This window comes from Lipophrys pholis, assembly GCF_963383615.2.
Source record: "Lipophrys pholis genome assembly, chromosome: 5".
Taxonomy (NCBI): Eukaryota; Metazoa; Chordata; class Actinopteri; order Blenniiformes; family Blenniidae; genus Lipophrys; species Lipophrys pholis.
Window position 1 is genome coordinate 18,454,601 of NC_137628.1, and position 23,592 is coordinate 18,478,192.

Sequence of the window (23,592 nt, forward strand, 5' to 3'; positions counted from 1 at the left end):
ATCATCGTGTGTTCTGCAGTTTGAGAGTCTGTAATGACAAGCTGTCAGTGTCTGTTACTTTGCAAAAAGACTGTAAACAGCAAGGAACACCGGTTTCAGCTGTACCTGAAAACCAAGACATCAAAACCTTATTTATTGGCTTGCAAATGAACATGACTATAAAAATCTCCATCTCAGGCGACACTGTCCTCAGAAACATTCTTCTCAAGCACTTTCATGGCCTTGTGACCCCGCTCATTAACACAACCTCCCACCCCCTTGCTACCATCCCCTTTCCCCAGAGGTGAAGGTCTGAGAGTGATCATTACTAATCCTCACTTTAAAGTCCCTTCACACACAACCTGAGCCAACAAGGTGAGGCAGACACTGTAGTTCCACAACCACAAACAGCTTGGTGAGCGAGCAGCTCGCCCCGCTTTTCTGCACAAATGATAGAGAGAAGCAGGGCAAGTATAGCTGAAGGGTTTTTCACACAGTAATTTATCTCTCTTTTCTATTCTAATCTGGGACCACCGTCACTAGTCACATTTTTCCCGAAAATTCTTCCACAAACAAATTATGGTTTCAAAAATCTCCATGGAAGTGATTTTCTACTTCCGTTCTAGTTTCTGCAATCATGTGCTGAGGAAGGCATGAACAGCTCGAGGGTGAAACAGTGAGGTTAGAGAGCGATCCCGTGTGAGTGAGAAAGAAAAGAAACAACAATCCCACTGTATTCCTTTCTCATATTTTCGGAAACGTGGACGTACACAGTCCAAGAGATAAAAGCACACATGAACAACTATCACACACACACACACACACGCACATGCATGCATGCGTGCACGCACACCCCCACCCCCACCCACACACACACACACATTTAAAAGCATGAAGCAAATTATGTAGTTACTTTGGGTCTTTTAGCCACAAGGGGACGACAAAATTATTTCAATCTGCAAATGTGCGAAATTTAGTAGTATCCTGTATTAAAATGGCCAATATGGCTGCTGTTTAGGAATGTAACATTTAGAAATGACCGACTATGTTTTAGATTTATTTACAACATGATATCGCCCGCTTCACCACGAGACAGTACAATTGAGCAAAATTCAGTTTTTTTTAAAGTGCGCAGGGTTTTCCAGTTTGTAAACACCTGTCTTTCAGGTTTGTAATGCACAAGAAAACAAAATTGGAAAGCTAACATTTTAGATCTGTAACATATGAGACTTTAGACTCTCATTAATTTGTAACTATAACTAGTGATAGATGATGGAGGCCAATCTGCTGTGGAGGCGTGTTTCCCTGGCATTAATCCAAGAACAAGTTCCCTTAGGGGACAATGAAGTGTGATGTATTGTACTGTATCATATACATTTCTAAAGGGATATGAATAATTGTGGCACTGTAACCAACAGAAGGCACAAAAAAAATTTGGTGAATAAAGCGCTATGTAAATGTTGCCTAAAGGCTGTCAGATAAGTGCTTTTGCTTAAATTATTTTACCAATCTTTTGATCAAAATGTGTAATTTCTGTTATAAATTATAACAAGGCTTTTATAAAATATATGTTTTAAGTCTATGTTAAAACAATCAGCTTATTTTACTATTCTATATTCAGATGACATGGGGTAGCAGTGGCTGTCAAACACAGGGCAAATACAGAGGGGGGAAAAATTGTTCACACATTTTTGACGGTATGTAGAAAAACTGAGCATGCAGAAGAAAAATAATACACACACAGGGAGAATATGCAAACTCCTAAATGTACTTCCGATGAGGTGCGAGAGTACGCTAGTGTGTACAGGAAAATGGAACTGGTATGGAGTTTGTATGTTGTCCAATTTTCCCTAGATAGTTATTGTTCCTGCCATAATCCAGATTAGTCATTAGTTATAACTGGACATGTGTGTGTGTGTGTGTGTGTGTGTGTGTGTGTGTGTGTGTGTGTGTGTGTGTGTGTGTGTGTGTGTGTGTGTGTGTGTGTGTGTGACTTTGTAAAGTCATTTCAAACAATCTTAAACAGAAATTCCCACTTTGCATTTTCCTGGATCATGTTCCATTTGAACCACATCAATATTAAAAATGTATATATACTTGTATATGTTTGAAAAGACAGCTGTGACTACAGCAAATAATTGAAATCCTGTTATATCTGTTTGATACAGGGGGTCAAATACGGGCCATCTCCTGCACAGTTCCATCTCTCTAAGAGTTGTGAAATGCTGGATCCGACCTGACCAGGGCCAAAGACAAAGAACACCCCCTGGACATGTTGACAGTCCAACACGGGGCAAACGCAAAGAGACAAAGACAAATTGTGATTGATTATGAGTCACCTCAAATGCACATTATTTGGAATATTGGAGGAAACCAGAGTACCTTGAAGAAAATATATCATTGGTCCTGCAAAATAAACATGTTCTTCTTATGTCGGTGTGTGAACTGTCGGTTCCTTCACCTCTGACCCTAAACTGGATAAAGCTCGAAACCCCCTCCTGAAAAATGTACATCCTGCTCATCACTACATTTTGAGGGTTTATTACCTCATGCTGAGACACAGAGTTGATTAAATCTGGGAAAAGTGAGACCTCTATAATGCTGATTACAGCTGGGAAACCTGAGACTGAAGTGCATCACAGCCTGAATGAGCCTCTGCAAGGAAACTCCTGCCTTAAAGGAGAGCGAGAGCTGTCATAACCTCCACAGGACACACTTGTTCCAGTCCAGAAGTGTGAGATCTGCTATTTTCACTCTTCACTGTGATGTTTTTTGGTGTAGATCCACAATCCAGCTACACAACGGGGCTCATTTTCATGTATATTTAAGTATTAGTCAGCAGTTTTGTTTCTGGTGACTCTCTTTACAATATTTCTGTCGCAATGACTGCGTAAGAAACGACGAGGATGGCTTGGAAACAAGCTTCTTTTTTTTCCCGGTAATAACAGACTCATCGTCCTGGCCAGTGTCCAGCCAATGCGGGATACAGAAAGGAGTGGCAAGGATCCAGGGGAGGGAGGAAAGGCGCTGCACTGTGTCTTTAAGCTCCAGTGAGATCGGTCAGGGGGAGTCGCATCCTGCAGGATCGTTGTGTTTGTGCGCTCATTACGCTGGAGGGACCTGCGCTGTGGTGTAACCGTGGATGGGGTCTGCCGTCTCTTAGCACAGGATGGTTATTTTTGCACTGGAAACGCATGGAGTAGAGTAACCCCCCCCCCCCCCCCAAAAAAAAGAAGAAAGAACGAAATAACTGCCTGATAATGAGGTCCGAGTGGGCTGTTCTAGCCTCGTATTTTATTTTGCTGCCACTTGCAGGTAAGAATTCCACTTGTTTAATTATTACTGTGCGTGATGATGGACGTGTACTCACTTTATTGTGCCCTATTTTTAATCTTTCATTTCAGTTGGGAGGTTAATTAACATGTATTCTCATGATAGGAGCGGGAAAACTTTATTTTACGCATTTTTTACGCATGACGTTTTTTCCGGGGAAGTCTGTGTATTGTAAGACTTTTAAAGTGTATTTGTTTCGTTTTGTTTGTTTGTTCCACTTCTGTGCTGTATATTCTCTGGCTTGCCAATAATAAATGCATTTTAGCATTCAATTAGTGTAAACAGCCGAGCATGGATAAGTACGTGTTTTTGGAGTACATTTCCTGTCTTCTGACTTCACGCGGTTTGTGAATAAAACGTGGCTGTCGATAACTTTAAGTGAAGTTTAACGGTGCTCAGGTTCAGGTCCGCTCATCATATCCGGGCTCATTTGCATAACCACAGTTTGTTTGAGATGCCTCTGTGCTGCCTCACCCTGCAACAGGTGTGTGTGTGTGTGTGTGTGTGTGCGCGCGCGCGCGCGCATGGCCCAGGTGTGACTTCTGTGTGCGTGTGCTGGTGGTGTGTTTTTGTGTGAAGATGATCAATTATTTACTCCTGCAAAATGAAAGGGAGTAGGTCTTACCAAGGCAGTGGAAGGAACAAAGAGAGAAACACGTACACACACGCACACACGCACGCACGCACTCTGCACCACCCTGACATCCAACAACTCTCTGTGCTGTGATGAAAACTTTTGTTTACAGCCTCAGGTTTTTGTGCTGAACCTTCAACTCATTCTAATGACACTCACTCTTGACTGCCAAATATCCACTGTAAGTCTGCACAAACACAGATATTGATGTTTCGGGAGGGGGAGCATCCACATGCTTCCCTTCTTTGCTCTCTGAGCTGCTCTTGGAGCCCCAAGGCACAACAGTCACATGAAAACCCTGTTCTTGAAGAGGGATTCATCATGTGGGAAGAACAGTGCAAAAAAAAAAGAGTTGGAGGCTTGCCGGGGAATTAAACTGGTGCAAAAATCTTTATTTTAGTTTACTCATCTTAAAGGACTAGATATAGGGGCTTTAATGCATGATTACTAAGAGGCTGGTCAGCTCATATCTATTGATTGTTCAATTGAGCTGTGGTGGTTAGATAGCACTCTCTCTTGAGAGGCTCTGCACCAATCATAACATCCAATTTAACCATCACATAACACATGTGCTGCATTCTGTTCACGTTTATCATCTTATAAACGTGAAATGAATAATCAATTAAATGGTTTGTCAATTAAATAGAAAATAGATACAATTATAATTTTTCCATCACCTTCCACTCAAAATACCAACAACTTTTGTTTTTTAGATGCTTTTTTTTTTTTTTTGTCTTATGTGTTTTTATTTTGGTGATTTTGAGTGTCGACAATGATAATTTGAGTCGTGATGGTGTATTGGTTATAGCACTTTACCTGATAATCTGTCAGAAAATCCCTGCTTGGAGTTTGGCCTTGAGAGCAGTTTGCATGTTCTCCCAGTGCATTAGTGGGTATATTCTAGGTATACAGACTTGCTTCCATAGTCACAGTAAAGTGGATTAGTATCTCTAAAGTGAGTGAGTCCGTGAGTGTGTGTGTGTGCTATGTCTCTCTGCGTTTGAAGCTGTGATGAATTGCTGAATTGAGGGTGAACCTTGCCTTTTACCCATTAGCAGCTGGGATTGGCTCCAGCACCCTGCAACCTGGGATGGATGGATGGATGGATGGATGGATGGATGGATGGATGGATGGATGGATGGATGGATGGATGGATGGATGGATGGATGGAGTCCTGATCAGCCATATAAGACAAATTGATTGCCCTGCACTAGCAACAGAATTGTCACTTAAGTAGTTTGAGCACAAACTTGTAATCCAAAGAATATTTTGCCGCAGAAAAACCTTTCATCTTAATCTGTTTTTACTGTTCTTATCACTGTCGTAGAAGGCAGCAGTAGCTGTGTTCCTTTTGTTTTGCATATTTACCCGGACAGAACCCATCTCAGCCTTCAGAAACAGAACCGCCGTATGTCAGCTTTACTGTTTCTCCTCTTCCAGTGTGGGCCGAGCCAGTTATCTCCCCCAGGGGGCCTCACATTGTGGTTCCCAAGAGGGGCAAGCTGGAGCTGCGTTGCTATGACAACAGCACCACGTCTGGATCCCTGTCCAGGTTGAGGTGGCAGAGGGAGAAGGCTCGCAGACTGGAGGGAGAGGTGGAGGAGGGCGGGGTGGCCTATGTCAAGGTGTCCACGGTGCAGCCGTACCACATGGGACGCTATGTGTGTGTCGACAACAGCACGCTGGAGCGCAGCTCCATCTACGTCTACGTGAAAGGTGGGCCGACGTGCAGACGTGCGTGCGTGTCAGTCACACCACCAGTTTATTCACATCATGTTTTTAATCTCATTAGACCCCCAGAATCCTTTCCAGCGCACCATGGTGAACGTCATTCTGGTGCGGGAGGGTGAAAACGGCATCATTCCCTGTCTTGTGACTGACCCCGAGGTCACGCTGCTGAGTTTGGAAACGTGTGATGGACACCCCTTGCCCTCTGGTATGAGTTATCGCAGCAGCCTTCAGAGAGGGATCATCATCAACAGCGCCAGAAAGGAATATGAGGGCTGTTACGTGTGTGTGGGACAGCTCGGTGGAGTCAAAGTGACATCCAGCCAGTACACCGTGGATGTTCGCCTCGGTAAGTAAGATGGAACAGAGACACCTGTAATTTTCTTGTGTTCACAAACTTTGGTAAATGTTTGTAAAAAGAAAAAAAATGCTTCCAGGTGAATGTAACATTGAGATAAATAGTGACGAAGACAAAAGGAGTAAATGCTCGATGCCGTTGACAGGAAAGAGTAATCTCTGTATTACTTATATAGCTAACTTTACCACTTCAACATTATATTTTTTTTCTATACGATCAGTGTCATTCAGTCATTCACACGCACGGTCACACATTCTTTCAAACACTCCCACTCATGTGGTGACGGCATCAATGCAACTTGTCATTCAGTGTTTTACCAAAGAGCACTTTAACCAATACAGAACTGGAGATGAGGGATCAAACCACAAATAATCGAGATTGGGAAACAACTTATTCAAAAAGGTGGTAAAGTTACAAACCCTCTAAACTAAATGTCCACCAAGTATCAGAAATCTTCAGTCAGATCAGTATCGTTTGTTGCTGCCTTGGATGATCATGGGACACTATTGGGTTTGCATTTATTTTGTTAGTGTTCATCTAAGTTCATTGTTGTTTTTACTGCAGTGAAAATTGAACATTAATATTACAGTTGCTGCTTAAAAACTCAAACGTTCAACAAAGTATAATTCCTCTTTTGGGCTCCGAAACGTTTCATGGTGATATACAGTATCAATAATATGTCGAGTTTAGGATTGACCACAGTTGTCTTCTGTGGCGCAGTTTTTATGTTAGAGAATTGACATACAAGTCTATACAAGCCCTCACTGATCAGGGATGCAAAGTCCAGTCCTCTTAAGAACTATGTGTAGTCAATAAAATATAGCATACCAGCCTGTCGAAGCGATGTCAGTGGAAAGTGTTGGCATTTCTGTTGTCTGCACTACCTCAGCATTTTCATGCTCGTCTGCAGTGGAAGACTAGACTCTCTGCAATGTCCTCTGGACTGATGGAGAGAGCGAGAAGAGAAAGAGACACAAGGGAGGGGGAGGTAGGATGGAGCTGAGGGATTTCAGTTTCATACAGAACAAAGCCTTGTAACGGAGCATGAAGCCTGTGTTTGGGTTAAATAGAATTACCGCAGCACAAACACAGCAGCTGAAGTGACGTCTGCAGGCCACTAATGCTGGAGATTAATCATGTAGTGGATGTGCAGGCCAATATCTGCATATGTACATACTGTGTATCTGTGCACAGTCCTGTGTGTATAAACATGCATCAGTGTGTTTGCACAGTGAAGCATTTCTCACAATTGAGAGCCTTTTTTTCTCCCTTTAATTTAAAAATCAGCTTTTTTCTTTCAGATAAAATCTTCACATTTCGCCTGGCTTTTGTTTTAATGAGAATTAACTGGTCACTGCTGGAAACCGATTTAATGTGTTAGACATCCAGAGCACGCTGTGAAAAACAATGAAGTGATCTCAGACTCATAAATGACACGCAGTGAGAAGAGTCTCTGTGCTGTGATATGTTGGTGTAGTCGATGACCTCATCAATAGACCCCCTGTAATAATTTTGCTTTTGCATCTTTGATCCAGTGCCAGAAAAGCCTCCAGTGATCTTGTTATCCAGAAAAGACACCGTCATCCTGAGGAAAGGAGAGCACTTTGAGCTAACCTGCAGCTCCACCAATGTGAACCCGGACTTCAGTCTCACGTGGGATTTCCCTTCGACAGCGGTGAGACGACTGATGCCAGGATTTATTTGCATTTCTTTGTCCAATTGTCAGTTTACCCATGTCAAACACGCCGCTCTGCCTTTTGTCTTTCTAAGAAAACTTTAGAGTCAATATTTAGATTTCTACTGGCCGTGGAAAACACTTTGACACCATTCACACGACGGGAGGAATATTTCCCTCAAATCTTCACTCACCTTTGCTTGCTGTTGCTTGACAGCGTCCCAAGGAGTCGCAGAACTCACACATACTGGCTGGCTCCCGTGGTTACCATCGCTCCACGTCGCTCACGATCGCATCTGTCAACCAGTCAGACTCAGGCGCTTACCGCTGCCACGTCCACAATGAGCGAGGCCGCAGTGAGGCAGAGATCCTGCTGGACGTGCACGGTAAGAGTTACAGATCGTTTGCGTGAAAGTCCTATGGTCCTACAGGCAAGACTGCTAACCACAAGGGCTGCATAATGTACTACATTTGCATTATGGTGATAACGCCATCTTACATTGTCATAGAAAAGAAGTTGTATGCAAAAAAAACTAACCAAGAAAAAATGACCAAGAACAACAAATTTGACAAACTGCTTTGTTTTTGAAGCAGAGTGGTTCATACAGGTGTCGCTGTGCTGAAGGTGCTCAGAAACATGCTCAGAAAGTGTCTCAGGTAGTTTTTGGAGCCTTCATAAGGATCAAAGTTGTACATTTCTGCCCCAGGAAAACTACCGTTTCTATTCTCTGTGGGTTATTATAAACTGCAAACGATACCTGCACCAAGGTTCTTCTGAAGCTCCCAACTTTCCAAACATTAACAAATAGGTGTCACATTTTCAAGTATCATCGATTGATTGTTTATGGAGAAAAATTAAGTAATAAACCAATAAATGTCTGCTCTTTTCAGATAAGGGGTTCATCAGCATGTCCGAGGGTCCGGGTCCAGTCCAGGCAGAGGTTAAAGAAGGGGAGAGTCTGAGTCTCAGGGTGCAGTTCGAGGCCTATCCTTCTCCGAGCTCCATATCCTGGTCTTACAACGGCAAACGTCTCCTCAACACCTCAGAGCACGTTATCACCATCCATCGCCACAAATACAGGTATGGAAAGTTTACAAAGTGCTAATACTACACAGTCACTGCATGAGAAGATTTTTTTCCTCTTCATAAATGTGTATTTGTTTTGTCAGATACAACAGTGAGCTCCGGCTTGTGAGGGTTCTTGGCTCAGAGGGTGGGATCTATAACTTCTCAGCCAGCCATGACGATGTTTCTGTTATTCATTCCTTCTGCGTGTATGTCAACAGTGAGTACTTCTCACCATGTTTGCATTGCGCTACCTTGTAGAAACTCAGTTGTTTGTTTAGTTATGTCTATAATTATATCCACGCCTGTTATTGTTTTGATTTCCTGACTGTAGAATTGTGAAAAACATGTGTGACGATCGAATCGTTTATCCTCCTTTCTCAGACAAACTTCAACTTTGATTATCTGGGAGTTCTTCAGCATAACTATGTTTTTGATTCTTCGTATTACAGATGCATGGCAGGCTTGTGAAAGTTGCCTGCAGATTTTCCTGTGACCACCATAATGATTCTTATATAGTCGCAAAGCTCTGTTGTGTCGCTTCACACTGATTGTAGCTTGTTTTTTATTACTAATGTCAGTCCATTGTCTCTCTGCAAGGTAAGCCTGTTATTGTTGCACAAGAAGGACCTGTGGACGGACAGGTGAGATGCATCGCCGCAGGTTACCCTGTCCCAAAAATCAGCTGGTACTTCTGTGAGCTGCCCCACACGAGGTACGTCACAGGACTATGATCAGGAACGAATCCTCCTCCGTGGCGTTTGATTACATTTTGGTTCCAGGACACAAGACAGGACAGATGATGAACTGTTGCTTTTATTGTCTTTTGATTATGACTCATCTTTAAAATGGAGCTTTGTTGTTTCAACATCATCTGTCTGTGTTTAGTCATTTCTTTTTACAGTGGGATTACAACAGAGTCAAGTCTAATGAATTATTGATGAGTACAATAATTGAGAAAGTTGTGCTGATAAAGAGTAATAACTGTCTATGTAACTTTTAAAATCAGTTGATGTTATAGTTTCCCGCAGTATCTTGATTAATATTCCTGTTTGTCAAATTTACTTGTAACAATCAAAGTCAGTGAAGAAAGCAGAAGTACTTGTTCCCATTGTATTCCATCGTTGGTTTTCTTATCTCCTGCTGGTTCTTCACTTTTTACTTTTCATTTTGATGTCTGTTTAAAAAAAAAAAAAAAAAAAGCTAACAAAAAAAAAACCTGTTAAATATGGAAATTGATACGCTGGCCATCTGACGACAAGACCATTTTTCGTGCGATGATCTCAAACATGACTCATTTTCAGCTGTTTAGTCTCGCAGTTCTTCTGAGAGCAGGGCGATGCTCTGAGGAACAAACTGAACAAGTCGATTAACAGGTTTATGCTGCTTAATGCACTCATTAGTATTCAGACAAACAAACCAGAGCCTGTTTTGACAGTTGGTCAATATAAAGAAAAAAACAATGCGGGGGCATTGAAGGCTGGACGCGTAGGAATTTGTCTTGATTGGATGGATTGATAGAAACGAATCAGCAACTTGAAATAAATTCAACACATATATAGTGATGATTTTCCTCAAGATCACAAGCAGATTATGATATATTTTCATTTTACAATGCACAATGAAAAGGTATAATCTAATGATAAAGATGATCTTCTCATGGAAACACGTTTGAATAATGTATGATAATATCTACTATATCAACGAAAAGTAAGAACAGCCAATTGGAACAGAACAACACATTTGGGATTTAAAACCATTAAAGAGAGACAACCACATCAATGCTTTATAGGGCACTCATCAAAACACTTAGGAATTAAAGAGGGTGTGATTAAATGGTATTTCAAGACTTTTGGACCACCCTTATGTGCCATTATATAAAATAAAGCCTCTTGAAAATCATTAAAGTTGCCGTCAATATACAAATGAACATTTCTACTGGATACACTCTATTAAGCACCTTGTACCAATGATAATAACAAATGAGCCTGAAAATGAGTTTCTAAAAAAAAGGCCACATGTGTGAAAAGGTACTCTTGGGACCCCTTTTTAGTGCCAAAGCATGGGTTTTTATTTTCTTTTATATTTTCAGTTTAATGCATCAATCGAGTGCAGACTGGGAGGAAGCACAGTTTGTTTCACCAAATGGAATGGGCCAAAAGATTACAGCAGCATCTGTCCCAGTGCTTAGGACAACCACTTCATCATGTTGTCTGTGATTGTCATGCATTGGCAGTTATTATTTGGAAGAAACACAAGAGTTACCAAATATAGTCACTCACTCAATAAAGGCTAGACCAAGTAACAGCATCAGGCACAGACAAAAAAAAAAAAGAATGACCTCTACAATATATCGATATTTATGAATATGGATGGAGAAGATGGCTAAAAGGAAGAGGAGAAAATGAAATGAAGAAATGTGAAGAAAAATGTTCCCCTGAGGATTCACATTCTGTGTCAGCTCACCTCTCTCTTTGATTTCTTTGAATTGTGAGTGCTGAGATCTGCACAGTACATGCTTTAAAATACTTTGTTGATCTTTTGAATCGTTTGCCAAAGTATTTCTGAAAAGCTACTTTAACCTGTCAACAGGTGTTCCCTCCTTCCTAATGCCACCCAGTGGGAGAGCCCAGAGGTGGCCATGCTGACGGAGTCTCCCTTTGGTAAGAGCGAGGTGGAGAGTCGACTGAATGTCAGCAAGGAGCACGCTCACTTCCACACCCTGGAGTGTGTGGCCTCTACGGAGGGGGAAGAGGCCTACACACTGTTCTCTATCAGTGGTACGAAACACACACACACACACACTCACTCACACACACACACACACACATACACACACACATACAGTATAGATTATATACCCCCACAGACAGAGCTAATACTTTGTGTCTGTTGAGGGGGTTTATCTCTTACACTATACCATAAACACGTTGCATTAGTACACACAGACATACAAACCCATTGACCCTATGTCTGCTGAGGCCAGGTGTGTGCTAACTGGGTACAGATTGAATGAGATTAGAGCATGCTGACTATGCAGGGTGGGATTATATGGCGTAGACTTGTTAATCCCTGTCACACAAACAAACACCACTGCTGCAGATGTCTGTCTTAATTGTGAAAGAAGGGGATGTGGGTGTTTCTCTCCATGCATGCATGCATGCAGAAATGTTTGTGTAACTGCCAGAGAAAGCCTGCTCGTACTCCCAATCCTCCAAGTCATTTCTCAATGTGGGTTTGTTGTGTGTGCAGAACGCATCGTCCCCCATAAACTCTTCACGCCTCTTCTCATCGGGATGGTGGCTACTGGCGCTATACTCAGTCTCACGCTGGTGGTGCTGATCTATAAGTACATGCAGGTAAGATAGAGAAGAAAAAAATAACACACACGCTATTCAATTACTGTTATTTTAACCTGAGTGACCGTACGGCCATAAATCGAACCTAGGTTGTAGAATTCTTTGGCCGTCAATTTCTTTGAAACCCATGGATTACCTTTAAAGCTCAAGACATAAATATTGGATCGGGTTCATGGAGCGGCATTGATGTTCAATTTGCATCATGGAAAAGTGAATGGCTGCACTTGTTTCTGGCAACGAGCCCATTCTCATTTACTAATGACTCATGCCTCTGTCCTGTTAACAGCAAGGTAAAGTTAGAGACGCCGTTCTTTCTGCATCGACATTGTACGGAGAAGAGTTAATGCGTGTCTTTTCCATCAACATGAATGTGTCCTAATGAATTTGGAACGAACCAATCAACCATTTGGAGCACACTGTATTTAAAGGGCGTTTTGACACTCCGATCGCGCCTCGAGCCATTAATTCACTTACGTTAATGTATCCCCCTCCGATCCTGCCGCTTCCACTGCACCCAGATGAGTCAGACTCCTTGAGAACTGGTTTATGAATCTGCAGATTGATCATCGGGGGGAAAGTCTCAACATAGGCAGACAACTGACGCGTACAGGGTGATATAAAATGGGCTGAACGAGACACGGGAAAATGTCATAGACATGAATTGTCCAATAAATTGTCGCAATCCAGGGAAGTGTAAATCTGCATCCTGTCGTCTTCCATATCTTCAACAGAAACCAAAGTTTCAAATCCAGTGGAAGGTCATCGAGAGTATTCATGGGAACAACTACACATACATCGACACCAGCCAGCTGCCGTATGACTCCAAGTGGGAGTTCTCCAGGCAGAAGCTACGTTTTGGTATGACAGATTCCATGTGTAGTTATATGAGCAACTTGTACAGGGATATTTCACTAACAACCCAGTCCTGTCTGTCTACTTCAAGGTAAAACCCTTGGCTCAGGAGCGTTCGGGAAGGTTGTGAGGGCCACAGCGTACGGACTGTGCTCTGCAGACACTGTTACGACCGTCGCTGTTAAGATGCTGAAACGTAAGTCTGAAGTTCAGTCTGTCCCCTTCACTGCATCCCTGTGTGGGAAAATAATAAAGACAGTGTGTGATGTTGTATTCAGCAGTTGAAAGTTTAATTACTGCCACGGTGTCCTCTCTGATTTAACGTTCTCAGCCTGATTTGCCCCTGGCAGTTAACTAGCCAAATATGACTACAATGTATTATTAAAGTCAAGATTTAGAATTGAATAATGGTGCTTTAAGGCCAAACTAATCACTTTTTGGTCACTCGAAACACTCGGAGCCTCTTTTTCTTGAGGTTTAATAAAAACTTCAATTGGAGGAGACAAATGAACTTCATGTTGTCTTCTTTCTAAGCCCATTCTTCCCCTCACAAGGCAACTGCTCTATCTTGTGACAGTGTGTAGGTGCTCGGGGCAAGGTTAAAGCAATGAAAACTAATCAGCTGAATATGTCTGAATGTAGTGTAGTGGTCAGAACTGCCCCCTCATAGCGAGAATGGTTTCCTCCAGGTATTAATTAGCCAGGGTATTTGAATCCAACTGTCTCTATATGTGGGCTCACCACCTGCAGGAAGGTTCTTAATCGGTGCATTGTGATCTGGGTGACAGTGCTCAGACTGCCACCCCCGCGACCCGGAAACGGATAAGCGGAAGAAAATGAATGAATGGATGAATGTCTCTATATGTTTGTAATGTGATGGAACGGTGCAGACGTACTCTGTCTTCACCTAGAGTCAGCTTGTTTTAAGCCATACAGAGGATAGATGGACGTTTGAACATTTATTGACGTGTAACACCTTGCGATGATTCGTCACATTTTCAAAAGCGGCCTCTCCTGAGAAACACAGAGCGTCTGATCATTAGATAATTGAAGGATTGGAAGTTAGTTTAACATCAATAGACTAGCATAAACAAATGTCGCAATTAAAAGGCACAGCTTTACGTGTGTAATAATGACATCAATAAGGTCTTTTCAGACTAAAATTGAAGAGGTGATCAATCCAACAAATATTAGTAAGCTGTTTTAGTCTGGAGGATTTTGTTTTCTTTTTTTTCTTTCTTTTTTTAATGGCAAGTCTACCAATCATCTGTTGTGACAGTCTCTACCACTATCTGCTCGGTGGGACTTTTCGCATGTGTTCAAAACGATGCTCCTTGTAAGAGTTTGACACGGTTGTATTTTGACCAGTTTTTGCCACTGAGAGTGTTTGTGTTGTGACTCCAGCCAACGCTCACTCCACGGAGAAGGAGGCGCTCATGTCAGAGCTGAAGGTCCTCATCTATCTGGGAAACCACATGAACACCGTGAACCTGCTGGGAGCGTGCACCATCGGAGGTGAGGGCTGTGAAAACACACCGCAGGAAATTCAGACATGAGATGTTTTTGATTGAATTTCTACTCTCGGTTGAGAGGTTTGGACTTCTCGCATCAGCACTCTGATGTCATCTAAGCTGTTGTTGGTAATATTTACCGATTGACTGTTTTTAGTATCATCTGCGAGACCGACGAGCAACAGTAGACACAAATATGCCCATGTGCTGACTTGCTGCTTTGCACAATCAATGCAGGCCATTTATTAAAAGCCAGATATTGGACAATCAGTACCATCCGACTCTGGACGTAATGCAGTTTGTCTTGTCAAAATTTTACAGTACTGTCGGTCAATATTATTTGTCTGTCTAGACAGCGGTATTGACGATAATGCAGCATTTTGATTGGATTCAACACAAATGTATGCGAGAATGTCTTTAACGGGCTAACACTTTCCCACTGTATGGTTGTTCTGTGGCGACAAGGCATGACAAATCCTGATTCACAGGTTTCAAAGACTGATTGGTATGTTCAGTGAGTAGCAGCAATAGTATTGACGAGCCTTGAAACAGCGGCGATAACCAAGCAAAGTGAATCTCTGTCACACCTTCTTCCTTGTGTCGAAGATAGTTGTTAAAAATCAATTGTTTCCGTCGTGCTTTCAGCACAGCTCAGCAGATACAGTACTGTCATGTTTTGTGTCATATCTCATTGTTAGACGCTGTCATTATTTGAAAAACCCAGTGCCTGAGGTTTTTTCTTTTTTTTGTCTTTTTTTTCTCTGCATCCTGCCAGGCCCAATTTTGGTGATCACCGAGTACTGTTGCTATGGCGACCTCCTCAACTTCCTGCGAAGAAAACGAGAGTCCTTCCTAAAGTCCCAGGTTGGAGATGGTTACTATCGCAACGTCCTGAACCAAACGGAGAATGCAAGGTGTGTGCACACGCTTGAACCCATGATGGCAGCTGAAAGTTGCTCCTTTCATTACTTACGTGTGTGTGCGTGTGTGTGTGCGTGTGTGTGTGTGTGTGTGTGCGTGTAGCCGAGATGTGGCCGGTTCAGATTATATGCCCATGCATCCCTCTGAGAAGGAAAGGTCGTCTCATTCAGGTACAGATTCTCCCACTCTGCATTTCCATATTCCAATACAATGCACGGCAACATTAAGACGTCTACATGAACCCTGGGTTGGTGTTTCACTGCTGACTGTGCAATCTTCATCTAGACGACATTGATGAGCTGTCTCTGGACTCTGAAGATCTCCTCAGTTTTTCCTACCAGGTGGCCAAAGGGATGGAGTACGTTACTTCCAGGAATGTAAGGCTTTTACACACTCTGTTAATATTTATAGAGTAGTTATAGAATAGATTTTAAAGAGCTGCTGCAAGTATGTAAATCATGTTGTGGCTTAAAGCCAGTGTTCATGAAGAAACCCTGCAGTCAGCACATGGTATACTGTAGAAACAGCCAGTGAAGATGCATTCACGGTCACTCTCACACTCCACACTGAAAACTGCTCAATTTGATTATTTTTAGAGTAATAAATATGATACTTCTGGTCAAATCGACATTAAGAGTATTAGTACAGTAACGGTTTGGGGATTCCTATAGCAGATGTGTGGCTGTTTTGTAGTTTGACTGCTCTCATCTCATGAGAAGAGGTCTGATAAACCCGCTGTGCTCTAAATGTTCAGCTCCAAGCAGCCAAAAGATAAAATTAGCAACTATCTGATGAACATAATGGAGCATTTGGCCGCTAGAGAAGAACTGGTGGAGATCCAAACAGAGCTATAGTAGGAACAATACTGTGAGAGTAAAGCCCAAATTGTGAGAATAAAACTGAAATACAATTTTCTTAGCAAAGCCAAAATACTTGGATTTTACTCGTTCTCTACAAAATGTACACTCCATTTCATTCTCCGAATGCAAAACATAAATCTTTATAAACGAGAGCCAATTCATCAATACACGTTGTTTCTTCAGTTAAAAGGAGATGTATGGATAGTTTCTGTTCAGTGCTATAGTAAATATGTATTAAACAATTAAATAGATTTACATAAATAGAAGGCACAATACACACAGGATAAGTCATCAGTCCATCGCAGGACAAACACACACTCTATATAGAAATCAGTCATTAATTAGCCTGAACTGCATGTTTATGGTGCTATGGAACTGGAGTTCCTCTCCATTGACACACCCGGAGGAACGACATGCAAATTCCACACAGAAAGACTCCTCGGCCAAACCACAGTCTCACAACATCAAAGTGATGCTGCACACATCTCAGTATTGTGTTCACATCTTACACAAAATTTCTTAGTGAAGTTCTTTAAACTTGAAACTACACCTGAAAACTTTGTCGTCTCCTCTGATCCTGTCATAAATTGGTACTTACATTTCTTTTATCGATCGCTGAACAAATTACGTGTGGACTGATTTCTAAGTGTTGTTTTCTTTGGCTGTCGGACCGTTTGTATATTTCCCCCTGATTTCCATGTGAGACAGGGAGGCCATGTATATTCTTTATTAACAGTCACCACCCCTTCTAGGAAAAATCATGTCATATTATGACCTCGTAACATTTCATCATGACTCCTTTTTGAAGAAAGGCATACAATCCTTGGCCGCTATGCACAGATTACAGTGCAGGGAAGCTGAATTTAACACTCAGGCGAATACCTCTGATTAGTACTCTGACCCAGTCCAGGCAATAAAACTGACGTTAGCTACTTTATTCAATCGAACCAAACCAGATTTGTTTCTCACAGACACAAATGGGCGGCAGACGTAGAGAACTGTTGAGATTTTTATTTTTTTTTTGCTTAGACAACAGCCCCTTTATTAAACAGTGTGAGAAACATCCTCAGTCACAGAGCAAAGAACAGCACACATTTATGGTTTTTTTGCCTAATGAATAATAAACAAAAGCTGCTAAAATGTTTTACTTATTTAATAATTTGAAGCAGCTTACCTAATTACTACTTGCATATTACAGTTGGCCTTAAAAAAAAAACAGCCCCGACACTATTCTCAAAAGCATTTTATATTGTTTTCAATTATGTTTGTATCTACTTTCTTCCTAATCCACTGCGTAACAATGAAAATACACAGACAAACCTAATAACCGGCTTCACTGCTTCATCTAATTTATTTTTGCTTTTGTGGTCACACCCGATGTCGGTTTTTCTTCTTTTGATAAACATGTCAGTTTGCTTTTTGTGTTTGTGGGGGTTTGCAGCAGCCTCCTCTTGGCTGACCGTTAGTGTGTCAATACTCATTTCCATGTTTGTTTTGCTCCTATGTGTGTGTGTGTGTGCGTGTGTGTGTGTGTGTGCGTGCGTGCGTGCGTGCGTGCGTGCGTGTCTGCGCCACAGTGCATCCACAGGGATATCGCAGCCAGAAACATTCTGCTGACTCACGGCAGGGTGGCGAAGATCTGTGACTTTGGCTTAGCTCGAGACATCAACACTGACGCCAGTTACGTGCTCCGCGGCAATGTGAGTCTGTCCTTTTCTCCCCTGTCTCCCCCTTCAGCTTTCCCTCTTCCACCGCCTCTTCCTTGCTCTCTTCGTTCAGTCTCAGTCAATTGGGGAGGGGACACACATTTGTGTTTGCAAATCGAGAGTCAAACTGTTTCACCTCGCTGGGCCTGAGCAACACTGCTCGCTCTCCTTAGATGCAAATAATTGCACATTCTTGCTGCTAAACTATCACAGAATAGAGCAAAATCCATTTAGTCTTGTCTTAACAGCTTCGTTTTGCTTGTTTTGTCGTTTCAAATAATGTCTTTCCAATCCCAATCGACTAGAGGTGTTAAATTCATTTAATAATGCAGTAATGAAAACTAACTTCATTACTGGCAAAATAACATCAAATCCTTTCTATGGGGGGGGGGGGGGGTCTGTCAAAACATGCATCCAGGCTGTGTGTCCAAGGAAGTTACAGCTTTAGTACTTTAGAGAAGTACTGTGATAGATACGAATTCAGATTACATTTCTTCTTTCTCTGAAGAAATTCCTGGATGTTAGTGTTGGGTTAAAAAGTTGATGAAATTCAAGCATTTTCAGGAAGTAATTTTGCACATTTGCACAAATATCAAGAGAGAAAAATTCGGAGTTGTCATTGTTTATTGGCTATCATGCCGTCTTTTAAACTGAAGTTTAATGTGTCATTAAACTAAAAAGAGACAGAAAAAAAGAAGCACATTTTCTTTGTCCTTCTAAAGGTTGCAATTAGCAACTCTATTTTACTTAGAGAGAGAAGCTTTATTTTTCAGAACACTATTTGCAGAACATCCATGTTTTAGACAGTATACACTGTGTATTTCCATGAGCCATGGTTAAAGCTCTCGTTCTTGCAGGCCCGTCTGCCGGTGAAGTGGATGTCTCCCGAGAGTATTTTCGACTGCGTGTACACCTTTGAGAGTGACGTGTGGTCCTATGGCATCCTCCTCTGGGAAATCTTCTCTTTGGGTAACATTTCCCATTAGAGATGAGCTGTTCAGTCTGTTTCACATTGTCCGAGCTGACGTTATCATCCATAAGCGCTGACCGGGGCCTTTATTAGGGGCTCTGCTGCAGCATCACTTTGTGAAGTGAATCATACAAAATCACATTAGGCAGCTGCAGAAACTAGTAGCACTCTATATATACACATACAAATATATATATTTATAATGCTGTTCCTTCATGAAGTGTGTGTTTTTGTTCAGGTAACAGCCCATATCCTGGGATGCAGGTGGATTCTGCATTTTATAAGCGGATTCAAGAAGGCTACAGGATGAGCAGACCCGAATTTGCTCCCAATGAGATGTAAGTTTATATACATATATCAAGTATTTGCAGCAAGGCATACAGAGAGTAATTTCTACCATTCTCTTAATCAGTTAAGTGGGTGTCATGAGGGTTGTTTACACCCAGGGATTTAAAAAAATTCACAAGGATGCAAATGTCTTAGAAAATCTAAAACCTTCATTAGGATGAAACCAGCAACATGTTGAGCTTGGAACGTAGTTAGAAGGATTGATTGGTTATAAAGTAACTGTCAATTAACTTTATTATAATTAACTAATATAAAGACCGGTTGTCATTGCATTTCTAGCCGAAATAGGCCTATGTCACATAAAGAATTTAATTTCCATTTTTAACCTTGGATTAGGATTTTCACCAGCTGGATGTGTTGTAGGACTTTTAGTGGTGTGACGACAATGTGCATGATGCAAATATAATACACAGAAAGTCTAAAACAGTAGAGCTCCAACAGCTGGATGACTCGGTGAATCATAATTCAGATATAAATGTCTAAAAAAGAAAATTAATGTGATGAATTTGACCATTTCTGGCATGTAAAACAGGACATTTGAACAACACTTGTGTGGATTAATGTTTTTTGTGATAATTAACAGTCATCTTAAATTGAATAATCCCTAATACCTGTAGATGGCGTATCAAACAAACATCATGTCCAAGGAACTTATACAGTCATACATTGACATTTACCGGCTTGATTTGATTGTCTTTGTTACTTTTGTGTCTCTGTGATGAGTGGATGCCCTCACATTCCCAGATATGCAGACTCATGTATTGTCTCTCCTCGGTAGATACGACATAATGCTGTCCTGCTGGAGCCACGATCCTCTCAAAAGGCCTTCCTTCAGAAAGCTGGTGGAGAGGACGGAACTCCTGCTGTCAGAAAACACCAAGAACGTAAGAACTACTCTGTTTTAGCAGTTTGTCAAGCTAATAAGCAGTTTTTGTTAAGAGGCTTTTTAACCCTTTTAACCCCGACCAGTTATACTTTTCATAACCATAACTCCTAGACCAATGATATCTAGAAAATAAAAAATGACCACAAATCAAAGGAGTAGTGTTTTCTGACCATATTAGTCATTACAAAAGCATTAAAGTCACAAGACTCGTGCAAGCCACACCATTTTTCTCTTACATAGTTATAAACGTTTGTTGGATTTCACTTTTCAAGACAAAAGATATTCTGTGTGCTAACCGCCACTTGACTCATTGCGAGAATGTCGTGGGTTTAAATCTGGGCTGTTCCTGTCTGTGTGGAGTTTGTATGTTCTCCCTGTGCGTGCACTGGTCTCCTCTGCGTACTCCAATATATTCCCACAGTCCAAAGACAGGCATTTAAAGTTACCTGGAGACCCTGAATTGCAGAGTGAGTGTGAGGTTGTGTGGTTATCTGTCTCTCTTTGCCCATAGTTAGCTGGGATTGTCTCCAACGCCCTGCCGCCATAAACATTGGTATAGAAGATGGATTAATGGATGAACATATCATTCTCAGATGCACAGACAACAGATGCTTGTTAGTAACTTTTACTCCTAAGGCTGTCACCGCCGAAACAATTTGCCCAGTGTATTTTTTCATATCCATAACCTTTAGATCGTTTATGACATCTAGAATATTCAAAAAGTAAAAGAAAGCATAGAAACTGAGGTTTGTGCCCATTTATCATTTATTACAGTGGCCTCCAATAATGAATAAGATATTAAATTAGATATTAAATTATTTTAACAGCTATAAAATTGAAATCTAGCAATTAAAAGGGTTATAAAAAAAAACCAACATGCCTGCAACATAAGCCTGTGTTCTTCTCCAGGTCTACCTGACCTTGAGCAATGCCCCAGGTCACCCGGAGCAGCAGAGGGCGCCGTCGAGACGCCTCAGCTCAGTCTGCAGCACAACAGCCCCCAATCAGCCTTTACTGCAGCACACAGCCGACGTCTTCCTGGACTACGTCTGACATGAACACACCCCGCCATGACACAACCCTCCCCTACCTCCCCGATCGTTCTCGCTGGCTGCCACACCAACACTAGACCCCCCCCCCCCCCCATCCCCCCGACACTCCACTACTAACAACACTCGGACTAACTCCTGAAGGCCGGCCTTGCTCCATCTCTCACACAAACACGCACATAACACGAGCCTGCACGGGGCTCTCAGTCTGCATCTGCTCCTCTCATCGGTGTATTGATGTCTGTGGTAGGTATTTCAGGTGCACGTCTATATATAAAGCTGACTCCTCACGCGCAGCGTCGCCCATCAGCAGTGGGAGGAGTTCTGGCTCACGATCGGCCTTAGGTGACGTCTATAAGATGCCTTGTGGAAAACAAAAGGCTACAAGTACTTGTACATAAATGACTGAGGAGAGATTGAGGAGTGCGGCGATGACAATACTGTATTATATGTCTGTTTTGGATTTCTTTGCTACTGTTTAAGAACGTTATTGACATTTTTGGAGGTATAAACACACATGTTGACACTCGGGTGAGAACATGCAGTCTCGTATTATTGTTCTCGTCGACCTCTCAGTGGAAATATTTCCCTAATTGTCAGAAATGTGGTTTTGTGTTCATAACCGAATTAGTGGCCATTTTCGCACAAACAAACGTAAAAAAAATGTGCTTTTGTAAGGCCATGAAAAATGAATAGCTTCTGTCATATGTCACCTTCAAGAAGCTTAAAGTGGCTTTGAATAGAAACAAATGAGCCATAATAAAGAGGCATGCACGTGATAATCAATAATCAAAAAAGAAAAAGAAACACCTATAGAGCCGTAAGTTACATGAACACTGAATCCCACCTGTGTGCTGAAGCTTTAAAATGCTGTGACTTATCGTAGGCTAACTGGCTTATCGCTGTATGTACAGTATGTTATGGATAAATTTGTTGTCTTTAGCAAAGCCACCATGGCCAGAGGATTAGGACTGTTAGAGTGCTTTTTACTTGATTTACATGTTGGACATGTATGCAATGTAAATACAATAGAAATGTGCCTTTAGATTTTTTCTTTTTTCTTCTTTTCGTTTTTTTTAAATATTGGGTCCGTTCGTGACTGTAAATGTTTGACAGGGTGGGAAGAGGAGCGCTCCTGCTCTCTGGTTTTGAGGTTCCTGCAGTTTTGATACGGTTGGTTTTGACTTGTAATAATAAAGAAAGTGCCTGTGATGGTAGAAAACAACTGAAAAGTGTCTGCTTTTGCTGTCATTTTCTCTTTTCCGTGAAACAGAAGAGGCTCTCTTTGAATGATGTTACCGTGAATTATATACATCAGCACCATAACATGCTCGCAGTGATGCACAGATGTTTATCACTTTACCACATTTGTTAACTTACTCATTTCTCCTTGTCCACGTGCAAGTAGGTTCTGGTGACTTTTACACTTTCCAGCAGATTTTTGTATAAATGGCAGAGAAATATGTTGATTTGAGTTGGAAAAGTGACAAAAGTCCTAAATGTACACTTAAACAACTTCAGGGTTGAAATTCACAAGTATTTCAAAGAGTGACCAATAGAAGACTGATATATCAAACTTAAAGAGCTGAGGTCAGGATGTTGTGCAGGAATATTTCCATTGAATATCTGCATCAAACTCAATTAGTTATTCAGGAGAAAATTATTAGAAAACGTTGTGGGTGTCAATATACTTTTTTTTGGGGGGGGGGGCTGGAGCTCTCAGTGAGCAGTAACAACAATCGAACTGCCAAAACTCTGACAAGCGTCTCAAAGGAGCTGGACTGAAGAAAAGCTGAACACTGCAATGACTCACTACTGCCACCTAATGCATCAATGTGGCTACTGAAAGTTTACATACTGCACCTTTAAAGCATAATTGATTAAAGCCTGTGAATATTTCTGGATCTATATGATTGAGCTCATTGGATTTTGATTCGAATTATATTTTAAAAGTGTTATTACAGGCCTCTTAACAAATAAAGTGAAGCGTTGGTGAATTGTAAATAAAACCATTAACTGCAGCCTTGGCGATTATATTATTATTATTATTTGATGCAATGGTGCTGCAAGAACAAAAGTCGAAGGACCTTGTTGTGCAATATTTAATGTGCTTTCATTCATGCAGCAGAGCCAAACACAACAAATTTCAAGTTACACGATATATTATGGGCCCCACCGTGGTGTAGTGGTAAGTCTATTTGAAAGGTTGCTTCTCCATTTTTCCAAACAATTATTAGATGTTTGTTCCATTTCATTTAACACGAAGTTGAGGATGGAGCGAGAAGGCTTAGAGTGTGGGCTGGGCTGGGGGGGGGGGGGGGCTGCTTTAAACTCCACATCATCTTCATCACTTGTCA

At 41.6% G+C, this 23,592-nt stretch overlaps 1 protein-coding gene across 1 annotated transcript; it reads left to right on the forward strand.

The window, feature by feature from the left end:
* Positions 1-3,239: 3,239 nt before the first annotated feature.
* Positions 3,240-22,463, forward strand: kitb (KIT proto-oncogene, receptor tyrosine kinase b; the record flags this gene model as incomplete). Its single annotated transcript, XM_080463340.1, has 21 exons — positions 3,240-3,294; positions 5,387-5,662; positions 5,739-6,023; positions 7,568-7,707; positions 7,925-8,093; positions 8,599-8,788; positions 8,878-8,993; positions 9,374-9,488; positions 11,366-11,553; positions 12,026-12,132; positions 12,864-12,990; positions 13,076-13,180; positions 14,389-14,499; positions 15,271-15,409; positions 15,519-15,586; positions 15,702-15,793; positions 17,854-17,976; positions 18,840-18,951; positions 19,191-19,290; positions 20,079-20,184; positions 21,096-22,463. 21 exons carry the CDS (start codon positions 3,240-3,242, stop codon positions 21,237-21,239), a joined length of 2,868 nt encoding a protein of 955 aa, XP_080319466.1. The 3' UTR covers positions 21,240-22,463.
* Between the last annotated feature and the right edge of the window lie 1,129 nt (positions 22,464-23,592).